At 43.4% G+C, this 15,183-nt stretch overlaps 1 protein-coding gene across 3 annotated transcripts in view; it reads right to left on the bottom strand.

Moving 5' to 3' along the window:
- The window catches only part of CYTIP (cytohesin 1 interacting protein), a 70,601-nt gene extending 56,966 nt beyond the window's left edge, over positions 1–13,635 (bottom strand). Inside the window, exons 1-2 of one of the 3 annotated variants that reach the window (XM_059704398.1) lie at positions 13,519–13,635; positions 12,028–12,145 (exon numbers count right to left, since the gene is read on the bottom strand). Coding sequence is in view for 1 of the 3 variants with exons in the window: in XM_059704399.1 (XP_059560382.1) it covers positions 12,028–12,030 (3 nt within the window). In the remaining 2 variants the exon portion in view is untranslated. Of the gene's footprint in view, positions 1–12,027; positions 12,221–13,518 lie in introns of those variants that run through there. The other 2 variants (XM_059704397.1, XM_059704399.1) reach the window with 2 other exon arrangements.
- Between the last annotated feature and the right edge of the window lie 1,548 nt (positions 13,636–15,183).

Below are 15,183 nucleotides of genomic sequence, written 5' to 3'. Positions count from 1 at the left end.
TTAAATATATTTTATTGATTTTTTACAGAGAGGAAGGGAGAGGGATAGAGAGTTAGAAACATCAATGAGAAACATCCCCTACTGGGGATGTGCCAGAAACCAAGGTACATGCCCTTGACCGGAATCGAACCTGGAACCCTTGAGTCCGCAGGCTGACGCTCTATCCACTGAGCCAAACCGGTTAGGGCCAAAGGGTTGTATATTAGGTCATTGATACTACAGAATGCCTGACAATTTTTATTTACTACCAGTTAAAAATCTTTATTAAAATTGCTCTGTGAGAAATACTACCTTAATTTTGTTTTTTATTTGATTTTTGAAAATCTGTCTTTTGTGTATTACAAAATAGGGTATTTTTCATATTTGTTAACCATTTCTGTTTCTTTTTTGATTTTCTTACAGATATGTGTTTTTCAAATCACAGTTTATCAAATGTGTTAGTTAACTTTTCATTTTGTTTATGACATACAGAAAATTTTTATTTTCTCCATCAACCTTTTTTTTCTGTAAATTCTTTAATTGCTTATAAGTTTAGAAAGTCCTTTCCTATCCAGAGATCAGAGAAATCTTCATCTATATTTCTTCCAAGATATTTTGGTTTAGCTATTTCTATTTAACTCCTTAATCTATTTGGAGTAAAAGTGGGTAATTATTTGCACTTGAGGGGTGGGGGGTAGGTGGTGCACTAACCTGAATTTTTTTTTATCTGAATAATAAATTTCCCCAAATAGCATTATAAAATTACCCATGCCCTAGCTCATGGATTTATGGTGTTTTATTCATTATTAAACTTTTCTGTATTCTAGTTTCTATGGCCAGCATATTTATTTATTTATTTATTTATTTATTTATTTATTTATTCATTCATTCATTTATTTCAGCTGCTGTTTATTGGCATACAGGTAGGCTCTATGCAATAGGCCTGGCGGTGGCTTCAGTGGTGGGGGAAATGAAGGTGGAGGGTGGAGCGCTTGTCTGCAGTGGTGGCTGAGTGGAGTGCAGGGCAGAGGTGCACAGTGTAAGACAAGGTAGGAGTGGGGGAAGCTGAGGAGGTTGGAGAAGCAAGTGAAGGCCAGGGCCAGTCTACTGAAATGGAAGCACTGCCCTCTCTAGCTGGCTATCTTCTCACCCCAGGCCAAGCTTGGGAGTCTCTGAGGGTCCATTTCTACAGGAACTGAACAGCCTATTTACTTCTATTGCATTCATAGCTCTGATCTTTAGCTAGTACTATGTTGTTCTTACTATTGTGGCTTTTGCACCCAGTAGAGTGATTAAGAATTCTACTATGGAACTAGGGTGCATGTTCTCAGATTTCAAATCTACTCCTTACTAGCTATCTAACAATGAGCTAGTCATGGCCTCTCTATGACTCAGTTTCCTAATCTGTCTAATGGTCATACCAATACTACTTCAATCATGAGATTGCTGTGAAGATAAAATTTGTTAATAAAATAAAGAGCTTAGAAGAGTGCTTGGCACATAGAAAGTGCCACAGGAAAGTTAACTATTACTACTATTGTCATTATCCTATATTAATAAGGTAAGTCCTTATAATCTTATCTTTAAAAAATTTTTCATAAATATTTTTGTTTTTCTTTCAGGAAACCTTCATTTACAAATGAAAATATATTATTTTTCTGATAATAAAAAGTGCATGTCCATTATAAAAACATTTTTCAGAAAGTGCATAAATTTAACTTTTAAATCACTTATAACCCATCTCCCAAAGATACATGTTTTTTATATCTAGCTAGAAAATTACCAAATATTAGCTCTTTATTAGTTGTGCAAAACTTCTTATCTATCTATATCTACACTAATAAAAGAGAAAAATGGTAATTGGCGTACGACGATACCCTTTTCATTGGCTAATCAGGGCTATATGCAAATTAACTGCCAACTATGATTGGCAGTTAACTGCCAACAAGATGGCGGTTAATTTGCATACGTAGGCACAATGCAGGGAGGCGAAAGGGAAAGCAGGAAGAAGCCCCCTGCCACTGACAGTGATCGGAAACCCAGGGGGGAGCTAAGAGCTGGGGGGCAGGGCAAAGGCAGCCCTGGGGCCGCCTTTGCCCTGCCCCCCAGCCATGATCAGAGAATCAGGCGCCTTTTCCGCCCTGGCCAGTGATAGCAGGAAGTAGGGGTGGAGCCAGCAATGGGAGCTGGGCACAGTCGAAGCTGGCAGTCCCGGGAGCTAGGGGTCCCTTGCCTGGGCCTAAAGCGGAGCCCACGATCACGGGGCCGCTGCAGCTGCGTGTCCCCGCTGCCCGAGCCGGACGCCTCAGCCAGAGGCGTTAGGTCTTGGCAGGGGCGGAGCCTGCAACCGCGGGGAGCTGGGGGTCCCCTGCCCAGGCCTGACACCTCTGCCAGAGGCCTCAGGCCTGGTCAAGGGGCCGATCCGGTGATTGGTGATCGGAGGGTGATGAGGGTCAACTCCTCTGGCCGAGGCATCAGGCCTGGACGGGGGGCTGAGCCGGGGATTGGGAGGATATGATGGTCCCCTTGCCCAGGCCTGAAGCCTGGGTCAGAGGCATCAGGCTTGGGCGGGGGGTGGAGCAAGCGATCAGAGGGAGATGGGGGTCCCCTGCCCAGGCATGATTCCTGGGCCAGAGGCCTCAGGCCTGGGCGGGGGCCAGAGCCAGTGATCGGGGGGAGATGGGGGTCCCCTGTGCAAGCCTGACACCTCTGGCGGAGGCGTCAGGTCTGGGCAAGGGGCCGATCAGGCGATCAGAGTGTGATGGGGGTCTACGCCTCTGGCTGAGGCGTCAGGCCTGGGCAAGGGGCCGATCCTGCGATTGGAGGGTGGTGGGGGTCAACGCCTGAGGGCTCCCAGTATGTGAGAGGGGGCAGGCTGGGCTGAGGGACACTCCCCCCTGCTCCCCCCACACCCAGCGCACGAATTTCGTGCACCGGGCCCCTAGTATATATATAAGCCTAAGTGACCATTACGACTGAAGGACCGGAATCACTAGAATGACCCACTGACCAGTCACTATGATGCACACTGACCACCGGGGGCAGACGCTCAATGCAGGAGCTGCCCCCTGGTGGTCAGTGAACTCCCACAGCCAACCTCCTACGGCCCTTCCCCCCAGGCCCTGATCATGGAGGCCAGCCTCCTGCAGTCCCCCCCCCCTTGCCAGCTGGCCCCCTGATAGGCCTCTATCACCAGCCAGCCAAGGGACCCCACCCGTGCATGAATTCATGCACCGGGCCTCTAGTTTTGATATGAAGATAGTCTGAGAGACCAAGGCCCTGAATGGGTGTTTGTAACTAAATGTGAAAGAATAGCATAATAGGCAAATGCCAGTTTTGCTCAAGTAGTTAAATTTCTCAGAACTATACTATGTCTAACTTGCCAGCTACAATTCTGTCTTTCTCTGCTGCTTTTACCTGGTTTAAAGACAGACTAAAATTGTGAACAAAGAAAAGAGTGTTCTAAGAAGACAGAATTACAACTTTTGGGGATTCCTGTGTTTTAGGTAATAATGAGTCACCGCAGAGTTGCATCACTCACAACAGTAAATGTGATGCAGAATTCTGTGCAGCCGTGAGGGAGCTACATTACCAAGGAGAAGGCTTCCAGGAAAAAGTTTCTCTACTCACCCACCTGTGCTGCTGCCCAGTCATCTCAGGATCTTTATCTATGAGTATAAAATACAGAGAAGAGATAGAAGAACGAACCATGTCTATCATTTGACAGACATTCCCTGTCCAAGGGATGCAGTCATATAACAAGACATCACTTGGTCCCAGGCAAAAAAGTAAAGCAATCTGTTATCCATTTAGAAAATAGATTTCTCTATTTTGGCTTTGTTTGACTTTTTATAATATTTTAATATAAATTAATTTCTAATGCACTTTACTTTTTAGAACAGTTTTAGGTTTATAGCAAAATGGACCATAAAGTACCAAGTTTTCATATACCTCTTGCCCCTACACATGCAAAACCCCTCCTACTATCACCATCCCACATCAGTCAATTCATTTTAATCAAAGAACCTACCCTGCCACATCATAATCACCCAAGTCCATAGTTAACATCAGGTGCACTTTTGGTGTTGTTCAATCCATGGGTTTTGACAAGTGTATAATGACAGTATCCACCATCATAATATACAGATTATATACACTGCACTAAACATCTGTTCTCCGCCTGTTCATCCCTCCCTCTCCCTAACCCCTGGCAACCTCTACTCTTTGGATTGTAACCATAGCTTTGTCTTTTCTAGAATGCCATAAAGTTGGAATCATACAGTATGTAGCCTTTAAAAATGGACTTCTTTCACTTACTAATATGCATTTAAGGTTCTTCCATGTCTTTTCATGGCTTAACAGCTCATTTATTTTTAGTACTGACTAATATTCCATTGCTTGTAGGTACCACAGTTTATCTATGCACCTACTTCAGGACACCGTGGCTGCTTTCAAGTTTTGGCAAATATGTTTTGGATACGTCTTTGATCAGATACATCATTTGCAAGTATTTTCTCCCAGCATGTCTTCTCATTATCTTAACGGTGTCTCTCACAAATAAGTTTTAAATTTTACACCAATTAACTTTGCCTCCCAAAGTGCACAAGTGTAACAGGCTATTAAGTGCAAGTTTTCCTGTAACCTCAGAATTAGGCATTAGGGCCCCAATACTGGGGTAAAGAAGCTACAGAACTAACAGCTGGAACTGTCACCTTTTTCAGATTTACTATGTGGCAGGAAGCAGGCTGTGCTGCTCTCAATGGTCACCCAGACCATGCTCTTCCCTTCCCTTCCCTGGTGGAGTCTAAAAGGAGATGGCACTGGGGAAGAGAAGTGGAAAATCAGCAACACTGTGAGGTGGCCTTGGGAGGGTGGAAGAGAGCAATGCTGCAGGTTTTTCATCCACTCCTCTAAGGACACACCTTTCACCACCGAGCCGGAGCAGAGCCAAGTATGGGGGCTGGGGGGCTGCCAAGAGAGCCCTTCTAAAAGCCGGGAGGGGTGCCTGTAGGAAGGGAATGCCACTATTTCTTTTCCAGCTTTGACCTCTGATATGCAGTGGCCTTACCCTGTCCCCGTCTGAATTAAGGAGAAAAAGAGACATGGGAAAGAAGTCACAGCCATTGTGGCAACTCACAACCTCTGTCCGTGGGCTGAGCGAACTCAGGCACAGTGGCCGGGTTGGTGTTAACTTGCCATTTTCCATGCATGAGGGCAGGCTGCTGAATGAGCAGGCCCAGGTGCAGGAGGCTGGGATGTTCACATGGATAAGATCTTTCTGGACTGGATCTCCCACATCCATGACTGCCTTGGGGATGCCCCCAGGGTGCCGAGAACTCATGCGAATGCCAACCACCGAGGACCTCAGCTTGCCAGTCCATGGGAACCAGGAAAAAGTCAAAATCTTACACAGAGGAAGGACTATTAAATGTGAGAGACTTGTCCTTTTTTCCCCTTTGTCCCTGTCCCAAATCTCCCCAAACTGTAATAGCCAAAAGGGGAACATATCACACCCCTCTCCTTCTGATCCCCAAATCCTGCATCTAACCTATGATGTCAGTTAGGATACTTTTAAATGGATTGAAATTGAGTTTTTATAACACAGAATTAGTTTTTTTTGTTAAAAAAAAAAAAGGACCAAAAGATTATTGTATCTGCCTAAGGATAGGGAAATTTGACAAAGCTTAAGTAATTGAAGGAGAAAAAATAATTGTTACTCTCATGTATAAGCCCCAGGCAAGTTCAGACTAGTCAGCAAACTCATTACTCAAAGCAAACAAAATAATATGATATTTCCATTAGGAAAAAGTGTTCCACTAAAGTGGTCACAAGTGAAAAGTTAAGGAGGAGGACACATTACGTTGTAATTTTGATTAATAGTTAGGAGACCCTGAACTAAAGAGCAAACTATACAGGATTATTCCTATGAATGCACTCAGCACAGCAGACTGATGTCTTATTAGAGATGGAGAAACATGGGTGTTGGATTTAGAAAGAGATGGATTCAAATCCTGACTGCTATTTGCTACCTCTGCGACCTCTCAAAATCCTCATGGAAAAGGGCCACAAGAGTGCCTCCTAACAAGGTTAGTGTGAGGATTGCCGATGAAAAGTGGCAAGCCTACTACTGAGAAGAAACAGATTTTGCCACCTTGAGTCTGCCATTTTGGGATGTTGATTTTTAAGCTGTTCGTTGGGAAGCGAACTCAAAGGGAAACTTTGATCCTCCCCACTTTCCTGCCCAAGAGATTCAGATAGAAAAAAATTGCTCCAGAAACGGGATCTTGGGATGTTCACCTCAGACTAATTTCAATTAAGTATGTTAAAGAGGAAGGCTTCAGGCAGGTGTTTATGAGCTAGATGCCCCCTGTATCCCATTGTTTCTGAGTTGCCTTGTAAGAAATTTCTTGCATGTATGTCCCCCAATTCCTCAACTGCCTGTAAATTGCCCATTCTCACTTCTGAAATAAGACCTTATTCCCCTCCTTTTCCCCTTTGTCCAAAATGTCTTATATACCCAATGTGACCTCACTGTCTTTGGAATTTTCATGCCTATGTGAATTCCCCATGTATATGTGTTATTGTCATAGTTAGCTAGTTTATTAATATTAATAATAGGAAGAGGGCGAAGGGAAGGCCAGACATTATAAGCATGGTCATCGGGGCAGTTTCATCACGAAGCTATAGCTTCATGCTCTCCAGGGAACCTCTGGTCTATTCCCTGCAGATCACTGGGATTGAAAAAAGGGGGAGATGGGTGCACGTGCAGGGAAGTCAGGGTGATATAGAGAAAGTGCTTGCCTGTCAATCTAGCCTGGGGAGCAATGGATTGGCTAGGAGTGGAGCCCATCAAAAATGTGCAAAATCTTGGAAGGTTAAAATCCTGAGACAAAGAGTTCCCTCTCTCTTGCTCACTCCTGCTCCTGTGTGCTTTTTTCCTCTGGCTCTGTGACCTGCACTTGCCCATGTGTTCATATATTCTCTCTCCATAGTCATGTGGCCTTAAGCAGCTACATGGCCTAAAGCTGTGTCGACCCCTCACCCAAATGACTGCAGCTGGGAACACAAGCTAAGCTTGCCAGATGCTGGACTGGGCATGACTTTACTATGGAACAGTAACTTTGGATACTGGTTTTTATTCTGGCTCTGCTGAAGGCAAAATCAGACTTTTTCCATGGTGGAACAGACAGAGAAAGGAACTTGCAGGAAAACCCCCTCAATTTAACAGCATCAATAAAGCTTTTCACCACACCCCATTCTCCCAAGAATTCCATTTCCACCAATATCACATATATTAAAACTGATTTTCTCCTGTTAATCTGCCTCTGTTAATTTGATGATTAGCCCCGCCAGAAAAATGTAGAAGGTGAGAGAAAAAGCATTAATATTTTTAACCCCCACAATACCTAGCAAATGATAGGTGCTCAGAAAATGGTGGCTACTATTATCAGCATTGTTTCTTTACCATTTATTTATTATTGGAGGCCTGGTGCACAAATTCGTGCATGGGTGTGGTTCCTCAGCCTGGCCGGTGATCGGGGCTGATCGGGTCTGTCTCACCCAGTCCCAATCGGGGCCGATTGAGGCTGGCCAGGTCAGGGGGACGGACTGCAGGAGGTTGGCTGTGGGAGCACACTTATCACCAGGGGGCAGCTCCTGCGTTGAGTGTCTTCCCCCTGGTTGTCAGTGCACATCATAGCGACAGGTTGACCAGTCGTTTGGTCAACTGGTTGTAACAGTCGCTTAGGCTTTTATATATATAAATTGCCATCTATTATCATGGTTATTTATCCAGAGAATGAACAACTCTGGTAAAAATCTATCTAAGTTAAAATCAGGGTTTATGCAAACCAACAAACATATAAACCCATAGCACTAAAACATTCATAGTTTGGGTAAATAAAATTCCTCAAAATAGTTAGCATTTGGCAATAACTTAGATACGCTAGTGTAGGGAGAAAAATATAAAAGGGTTGGGATTCAGCCCACTTTCTGTACCTTACCACAGTGTCTCAGGACTAGAAGGTGACTTAGGAAAGGAAAGCCCAAAGAAGCTACATGATTAGCCTAAGACAGTCTGATCCTACTACATCCCCACTCATCCTTCATACCCTCCCCCTTCCCCCCCACCCCACTCCCCGCCCCACACACACATCTATACACTTGTTGGCTGTTTCAGTCGCAGCATTCAAGTGCTGCTCAATTTCATCTAATTTCATCTTTGTCTTTTAAGAAAGGCAGATAACTAAGGTGTCAGCCCCCTTTCCTCTGCTCTTCAGGCTTCATCTTGGGAGAGCACTTGGCAGTAGCCACATGCAAGCCAGCCAGCGGATTCAGTACAACCTGACATTTACCAGACAAGGATTTCATTTAATTGCAGTCTATTTGATTCGTGGTCCCTGTTCCCTTCCTCCTTTGATCGTTTTTCTCTTCGTTCGCCACTCCCTGTAGTGTGGGTGGCAGATATGAACAAATCACCAAATTTGATATATTCCACTTTGTTCCCTTTCAGAAGTTCTTATAGTTTTCCTGAGGAAAGTCAATTAAACTGTTGACTTAAATACTATTTGGGAATCAATTATAATTCCAATTAACTGTGCCATCTGGGTTGTTCATTACTACTCTTGGGGAAAATTTGTAATCGTGAGAAAGTATGTCTCCCATCCTCATGTATATTCATCTTCTGTTCCAGGACCTATGTTCAGACACTGGCCTTGGACCCCCACATCCAAGAACTAACCTCCTGGTTAGCCACACCTTGGCTCTGTCTGCAACCATGTTCCTAGGGACAGAGGGCTTGTCATTGACATTTCCCTTCTCTTCCCACCTTGCGCTACCATTTACTAAGTGCTTTATTATATGCCAATCACTCCGCTAAGTGCTTTGTATGAATTATTTCTTTCAATCCCATTGTTAGCATAGGTAGCTGGTTATTAATAAAGTAAGGGAGCAAAGGGTATTAGACATTAAGTATAATAAACTAGGGAGCTCAGTCGGACATCAAGCCTGACTTACTAGGAAGCTATAACATTCACAGGCTTCCCAGGGTCCACCGCATCCTGCCACAAGGAGACTTAATCCCCAAAGCAGGTTGTGGGGGCAGGACCAATCACTATCCAGAATTACCCAGGGAGAGAAAATAATAAAGAGGAAATTCCTCTGCTGGGTGCATGTACAGTAGGAGCCAAGATGGCAACCAAAAAGGGGAGGAATCTAACCTGGGGAAAAGACTGGATTGGATAGGGGGAGGACCTAATACAAGCCCGCAAAGAGGCAGGAAAGAGATTGGTTAGTTTGAGAGAAAGCTTACTCCTTCCCAAGCCTAAGGTATTATAATCAAAGCTTAACAAGGGCAAGGGCCCCTCAGTAGCACCTCTTTGTTGGCCTGTTTGTGTGTTTTTTGTTCTCTCGCCATAGTAGCTGTGCAGTTTCAAATGCAGGTCCATTGCAGCCATGCAGGCCTGGCAGCTACACACACCCAAGCATGGGCTCCAAGCAGGGCTCCAAGCAAAGGCTTCCATGCAACAGCTCGGCACCAGCCAAGCACAGCCTGGGACAAAGACTAAGCTAGCCTGAAAGGGTGGGGACAGAGACTGGGCTGAATTAAGCTTTGGCATGGACTAAAGTGAACTACGACAGCTTCATATGCCCTGCTGATGCCAGGTAGTGGGACAACATCTCTGGACTCTGGTCCTTTTTCTGGGCTTGATGAAGACAAAGCTGGACTTTTTCCACAGCGGGATGGAGCTAAGCTACCTGGTGGTGGATGAAACCCCCAGCATCAGGGATGGTCCTTTGTGTTTGCTACAGCTTCAATAAATCTTTCCGCTACACCCCATCCTCCCGTGCATGGGTCCCTAAAATGCTTTTCTTGTGACTTCATGGAAGAACCCCATTTTCACTGGCAAAACACCATGAGGTAGGCAGTATGGTTCTCCTCTCAGCATGGATGGATATGGAGAGTATTATGCTAAGCAAAATATGCCAGTCAGAGAAAGATTAGTATCACATGATCTCACTCATATGTGGAATCTAAGGAAGAAAATAAACTGATGAACAAAATAGATCCAGAGACATAGAAGCATGGAACAGATTGATGAATCTCAGAGCAAAGGCATGGGTGGTGGTGGATGGGAGTGATTAACCTGGGAACTTATATGCATACTAGAGGCCCAGTGCACAACATTCATGCACTCAGGGGCGTGGGGGCCCCTCAGCCCAGCCTGCACCCTTTTGCAGTCTGGGAGCCGTTGGGGGATGTCTGACTGATGGTTTAGGCCCGCTCCTCACAGAGAGTGGGCCTAAGCTGGCAGTAGGACATCCTTAGCATTGCCATGGAGGCAGGAGAGGCTCCCACCACCACCACCACTGCGCTCACCAGCTGTCAGCCCAGCTTCTGGCTGAGCGGCACTCCCCCTGTGGGAGCACACTGACCACCAGGGGGCAGCTCCTGCATTGAGCACCTGCCCCCTGGTGGTCAGTGCACATCATAGTGACCAGTTGTTCCCCCATTCAGTTGATTTGCATATTACCCTTTTTTTATGTAGGACATGGACACAGACAATAGGGTTGTGAAGGTCTGTGAGGGGTGGTTGCGGGATGGAGGGCGTCAATGGGAAAAACAAATCAACAAAGGAGACACCTTTAATACTTTCAACAATAAAGAAAAATAAATAAATAAAAATAAAAAGGAGGAACCTGTCTCTTAGAAAAGTACTTTGTGCAAAGCCACAGGGAATCCAAACCCAGGTCTCTGTGACAGACCCTGCCTCTTCATCTAAGCTTATCTGAGTCTGAGAGCCAGGCTCCTGGTGGGCTCCAAGCCTGCAGTCCTCTCATGAGATAAACAAGCTAGAGAAAACCCACACATTTTCCTAAAAGTGAGGTCCTCCAACACCTGCAGCTTTGACAAAATAAAGATTCCCAGGGACACTCCTCCCCCAACTTCTTGAATCAGAATCCCTAGCAATAAGTCTCAGGAACCAGTCCTGAGCACTTTTCATGCTTAAAAGTTTGAGATCCACGGCCCTAGGTTTTTTGTTTATTTGTTTGTTTTGTTTTGTTTTTTCTTCTTTGACACGGAAAGTGTCCTTTAATAAAACTTTCCTGCAAATAACGCGCTGACCCCTGGTGGTCTAACCCAAAAGTGTGACTCTGCCAAGATAGGGCTTTGAGAAAATACTCTGTGATAAGCTCACAGCTCACCTTTGGCTGCAATTTATTTGATTAAGTATCAGCTGCCTCTGGCTGAGTTCTGGCCTATCTCATAGAAAGCACATCAAAGCAATTAGTTTGATGACCTTTTTTTGGTAGCAGCTACAAAAAGAGATAGCTTTTTGATCAATAAATATTTATCAGTTGTCTATTAGCAGGTAATGCAGAACTGAAAGGACAGGATTCCTAGTCTTAGAAATGTTAGTGTAGCTGTAGATAAGGAAAAAACCTATTCTAGAGAGAGTGAGAGCGAGAGAGAGAGAGAGAGAGAGAGAGAGAGTAAATTTCCATGAGCTGCTTTACCCTGTCTTCATTAGAACATCATGTTTGAGCTCTAGTGCTTAGCCAGTTTAAACTTGGCTTCTCACCAACTCCTTCTTTTTTCTTTTACTAAGAAACTTTCACTTTCTTGACCAGTCTTTTTCCCCTTCTCCTTTCAATGATATCACATGCCTGTATATTTATTGCACCTTTCCCGTTATTACCAAAAATTGTCTGGCTATCACAAACCCCATATTCGACCTGATAGAAGAAATACCCATTATTAAATTCACTGACGCTATGATGTAAGAAGAGACCTAGTAACAAGAATAACTACAGTAAAAACACAAGTGGAAATCCAGAACACTGGGGAGGGGGACCCTAAAAGCTAAACCAGCTTATTCAAGAAACATTTGAATAATGAATTTCCAGCAATAATTCCATTAATATTTTATTCTTCTTAATATGCAAAACTACACTAGAACGTGTTCATGTTCTCCACTCCCCCACATCAAAGAAAATAACAATAATGCATAAGGAGAATCAACCCATACGTTTCAAACCCACACTTACCATAGAACTTTAGTTGGCAAATGGAATTGAGTGGGCAAATCACCGACAGCGATTCCTAGTCACCCAGCCAGAAGGTATGAGGTTTCGCCTCTTCTGTGCTAAATGAATTTGCAGCGCCCTGCAATGCAACAGGACACTGGCCTTCTGGAAAGGAAATTCGATCTCACCCCAACTCACGCTGCCCTCCTCCCCTTTCCTCGGGCGCTCCCATGTGTTTATTGCAGGACTTGGACAAACTGTCTAGTTTCAAATACCTTAAAATAAAAGAGAAAAAAAAGCAACAACAATTCAATAATGCCTTTGTGATTCACAAGCCCTATACAGAGGGAAAAACCAGGATTCCTCATCCTCTAATGAATCAAGTGGAAAAATAAACCATTTCTTATCTGGAGTCACTCCCAAATCAATGTTTCACCTGTGGTTTTTATGGGCATCTTAATCTTTCAGAGTTTCAATGTTGCTTACTATGATCTAACTACGAATTTCACTGTGCTTGATCTTGGTTTCAGATTAATAGCAAGTACAGAATAGACACCAGTTACATGGTCTATCTTTTTAACAGAAAACCATGTTAGCTTTTGTCCACAAAACATTCATTGCCAGTCTAGAAACAATTTATAGAAACAGCAAATTTGCCACATGTATAGCAACCAGCATATAAATATGTATCATGAAAAAGTCCACACACAGAAAGCCTCATGATTTGGTTTAGAAAACAAGTCACTTCAAAGTTGTGGAAAATAGGACCTGTTCCTGCCTTAAAGGCAAGACCTGCCACCGATAGTCATTTGCATGATTCCGCACCTGTAACCAGCTCTCTGCGCATTCCTTTGAAATAATTCTTAGGCATGATCCGTCGAAAGCTAATAGAACCTCAAAAGGAAAATTGTTTTCTTGAATTTGTTCGTAAAGAACAGCCATTCTAAATAGAAAAACAGCTTTTATTTTTCTAAATCATATTTAAACTATTTAACTATTAAGTTCTTAAAAATAAAAGCAATTTTTATAGTAATAAATACATTGGAAAAGTTGCAGCCTATGATTACTGCGAGACAGAACCCCTTTATGTGCCATCATTAAATATTTTTTTTAAAAACTGTGGCGAATGTAATCACAGTAGTTAAAATGTTTGCCCATCTGAAAGAAATCTGGCTTGTCTTAGGAGTTTCTTCTAACAAAACTACAGTAGTTCCTGCCAGTTAGAGTCGAGGTTTTGTTTTAGGGGTGTATAACCATATGCACTTTAGAGACCAGCTGTTTGGGCACATCCTCACAATCACCCATATAACACCCTCTACCTCTCCTCCAGGATTTAGTTAGATGTGTCCTCACAGATCAGCCTGTCTGTCCCAATAGCTTCTTCTAGGCCTGGCCAAGAACCTGCCTTCCTCTCTACAGCAGTCCCTCTAAGCATCATTAAGCTCTTCCTAAATTCCATTTCCCCAGCGTCTCTTGAGAAAGAAATCTGTCTGGCCTGTACTTTGTCCTTACCTGTCCTGCAGGGCTGGAGAAGGCAGTGAGAGCGATGTGGCTGCCCTTTGGAAGATCCTGGCCCAGCACGGAGCTGGGGGAGGGCACAGTATGGGCAGCTGGAGGAAGAGAAGGAGGAGTAATGTCTGTGCCACTGCAAACATGATAGGGTGCCAACAAAAACACCATTCTTTTTCCCAAGGAGTTCAAAGCACTTTGCAAACATTAACTCATGAGGCCAAGTAGTCATAGAGCAATTATTACTTTATGACGCCCTTCAGATAACCATTGCAAGCAAAGTCACTAGGAAAGCAAGTCTATTCATCGTTCTGTAATTCCTCAGATATTTATTGAGCACGTACTATGTGCTGGATACTAGAGTTAAAAGAGCAAGTATGACAGACAAGGTCGGTGCTCCTACAGGCTCCCACACTAGGCCATGCCCACTTGCTCACCCCTTAGACAGGGTACTAAGCACTTGGCTACACTGCTTACTACACTCATTTACACTTTATTTTGGTCCTAATTGTTTAATGGAATGTGCCCTATTCTTTAGAACATCTATAATGTGCTAAGTGCTGAGCAAACACACAGAAGAAAAAATATTTTGAAAGTGCTTTCTTTTAAGATGCTACAAACAAAGCTTGACTGTGAGTAATCCTGTCCCTTTGAAATGTTTGTGGAATTACTAGGCTGGACAAGGAGAGTTAAGATCAGAAATAACATGCCAAGCAGTTTACGTAAATAACCTGGCTTTTAAAAAAATGATTAATCAGACATGCTTATGTCTGGTGAAGTGGAGAGCCTTTATCCAGGGGTCTTTTTCCTGGCCTCTTTTTTATTTTCTGTGACAAAATGACAGGTCAGGTGCCGGAAGTGACTTATGCCATTTCTACATCTTTCTCCTTAGGCAACAGACTCCAGACATTTTATTTACGATTAACTGGACCAGGCTGGTGACTGCTTTTTAAAAATGCATGACTTTCTGATGAATCAAGAGAGATTTAAGCTGTTATGTTTTAAAGATGTTAATAAGGATTCTAGGATGTTCTGGGAGTCACTAACCCAACCCAGGCTGCTGCAGTTTCACTCAGAAATTTGCACATATTTTAAAAGTCCTAGGAAATTACACCATCATCTAAAGTTCAACTTCCCTCTTTAATAAACACATCTCTGACTAAATTAAATGGAAGTATTATATTGATTCACTACTCAAGTGTATTGGTTAACATACATACCAGTGAAATTCAAGCTCCATATCTTATCAGTTAAACAGCATCTTCATTTGGCCCCAAACTACATTGCTAGCCTCAGCCTCATCTCCCCAGTACTCTAGTCACTACACATTTTATAATTTTTACTATATCAGGCTTATTTGATACCCTCTTCCTTGAAGGCTGCTCCCTCTCTCACACACAAAGACACACATACACACACACACAGGTACACACAATCACACACACACAGTTTGTCCACCTGGAAAAGTATTCATTCTTCAAGATCAGATGACATCTTCCCATTTCCCACACCACTAGCTTATCACATTTATTTACATAGGTATCTAACAAAAGCCTGAATATTTCATGTAGAGCAATCACATTTTATTCCTTTGTATCTTCAGTGTCTAGTTTCAAATCTTCGTTGAAGTTGACCTTTCTACAGAGCATCAATAAAGCACTTACTGAG

This window comes from Myotis daubentonii, chromosome 7 (assembly GCF_963259705.1).
Source record: "Myotis daubentonii chromosome 7, mMyoDau2.1, whole genome shotgun sequence".
Lineage (NCBI taxonomy): Eukaryota > Metazoa > Chordata > Mammalia > Chiroptera > Vespertilionidae > Myotis > Myotis daubentonii.
This window is presented reverse-complemented; position numbering and strand designations above follow the sequence as displayed.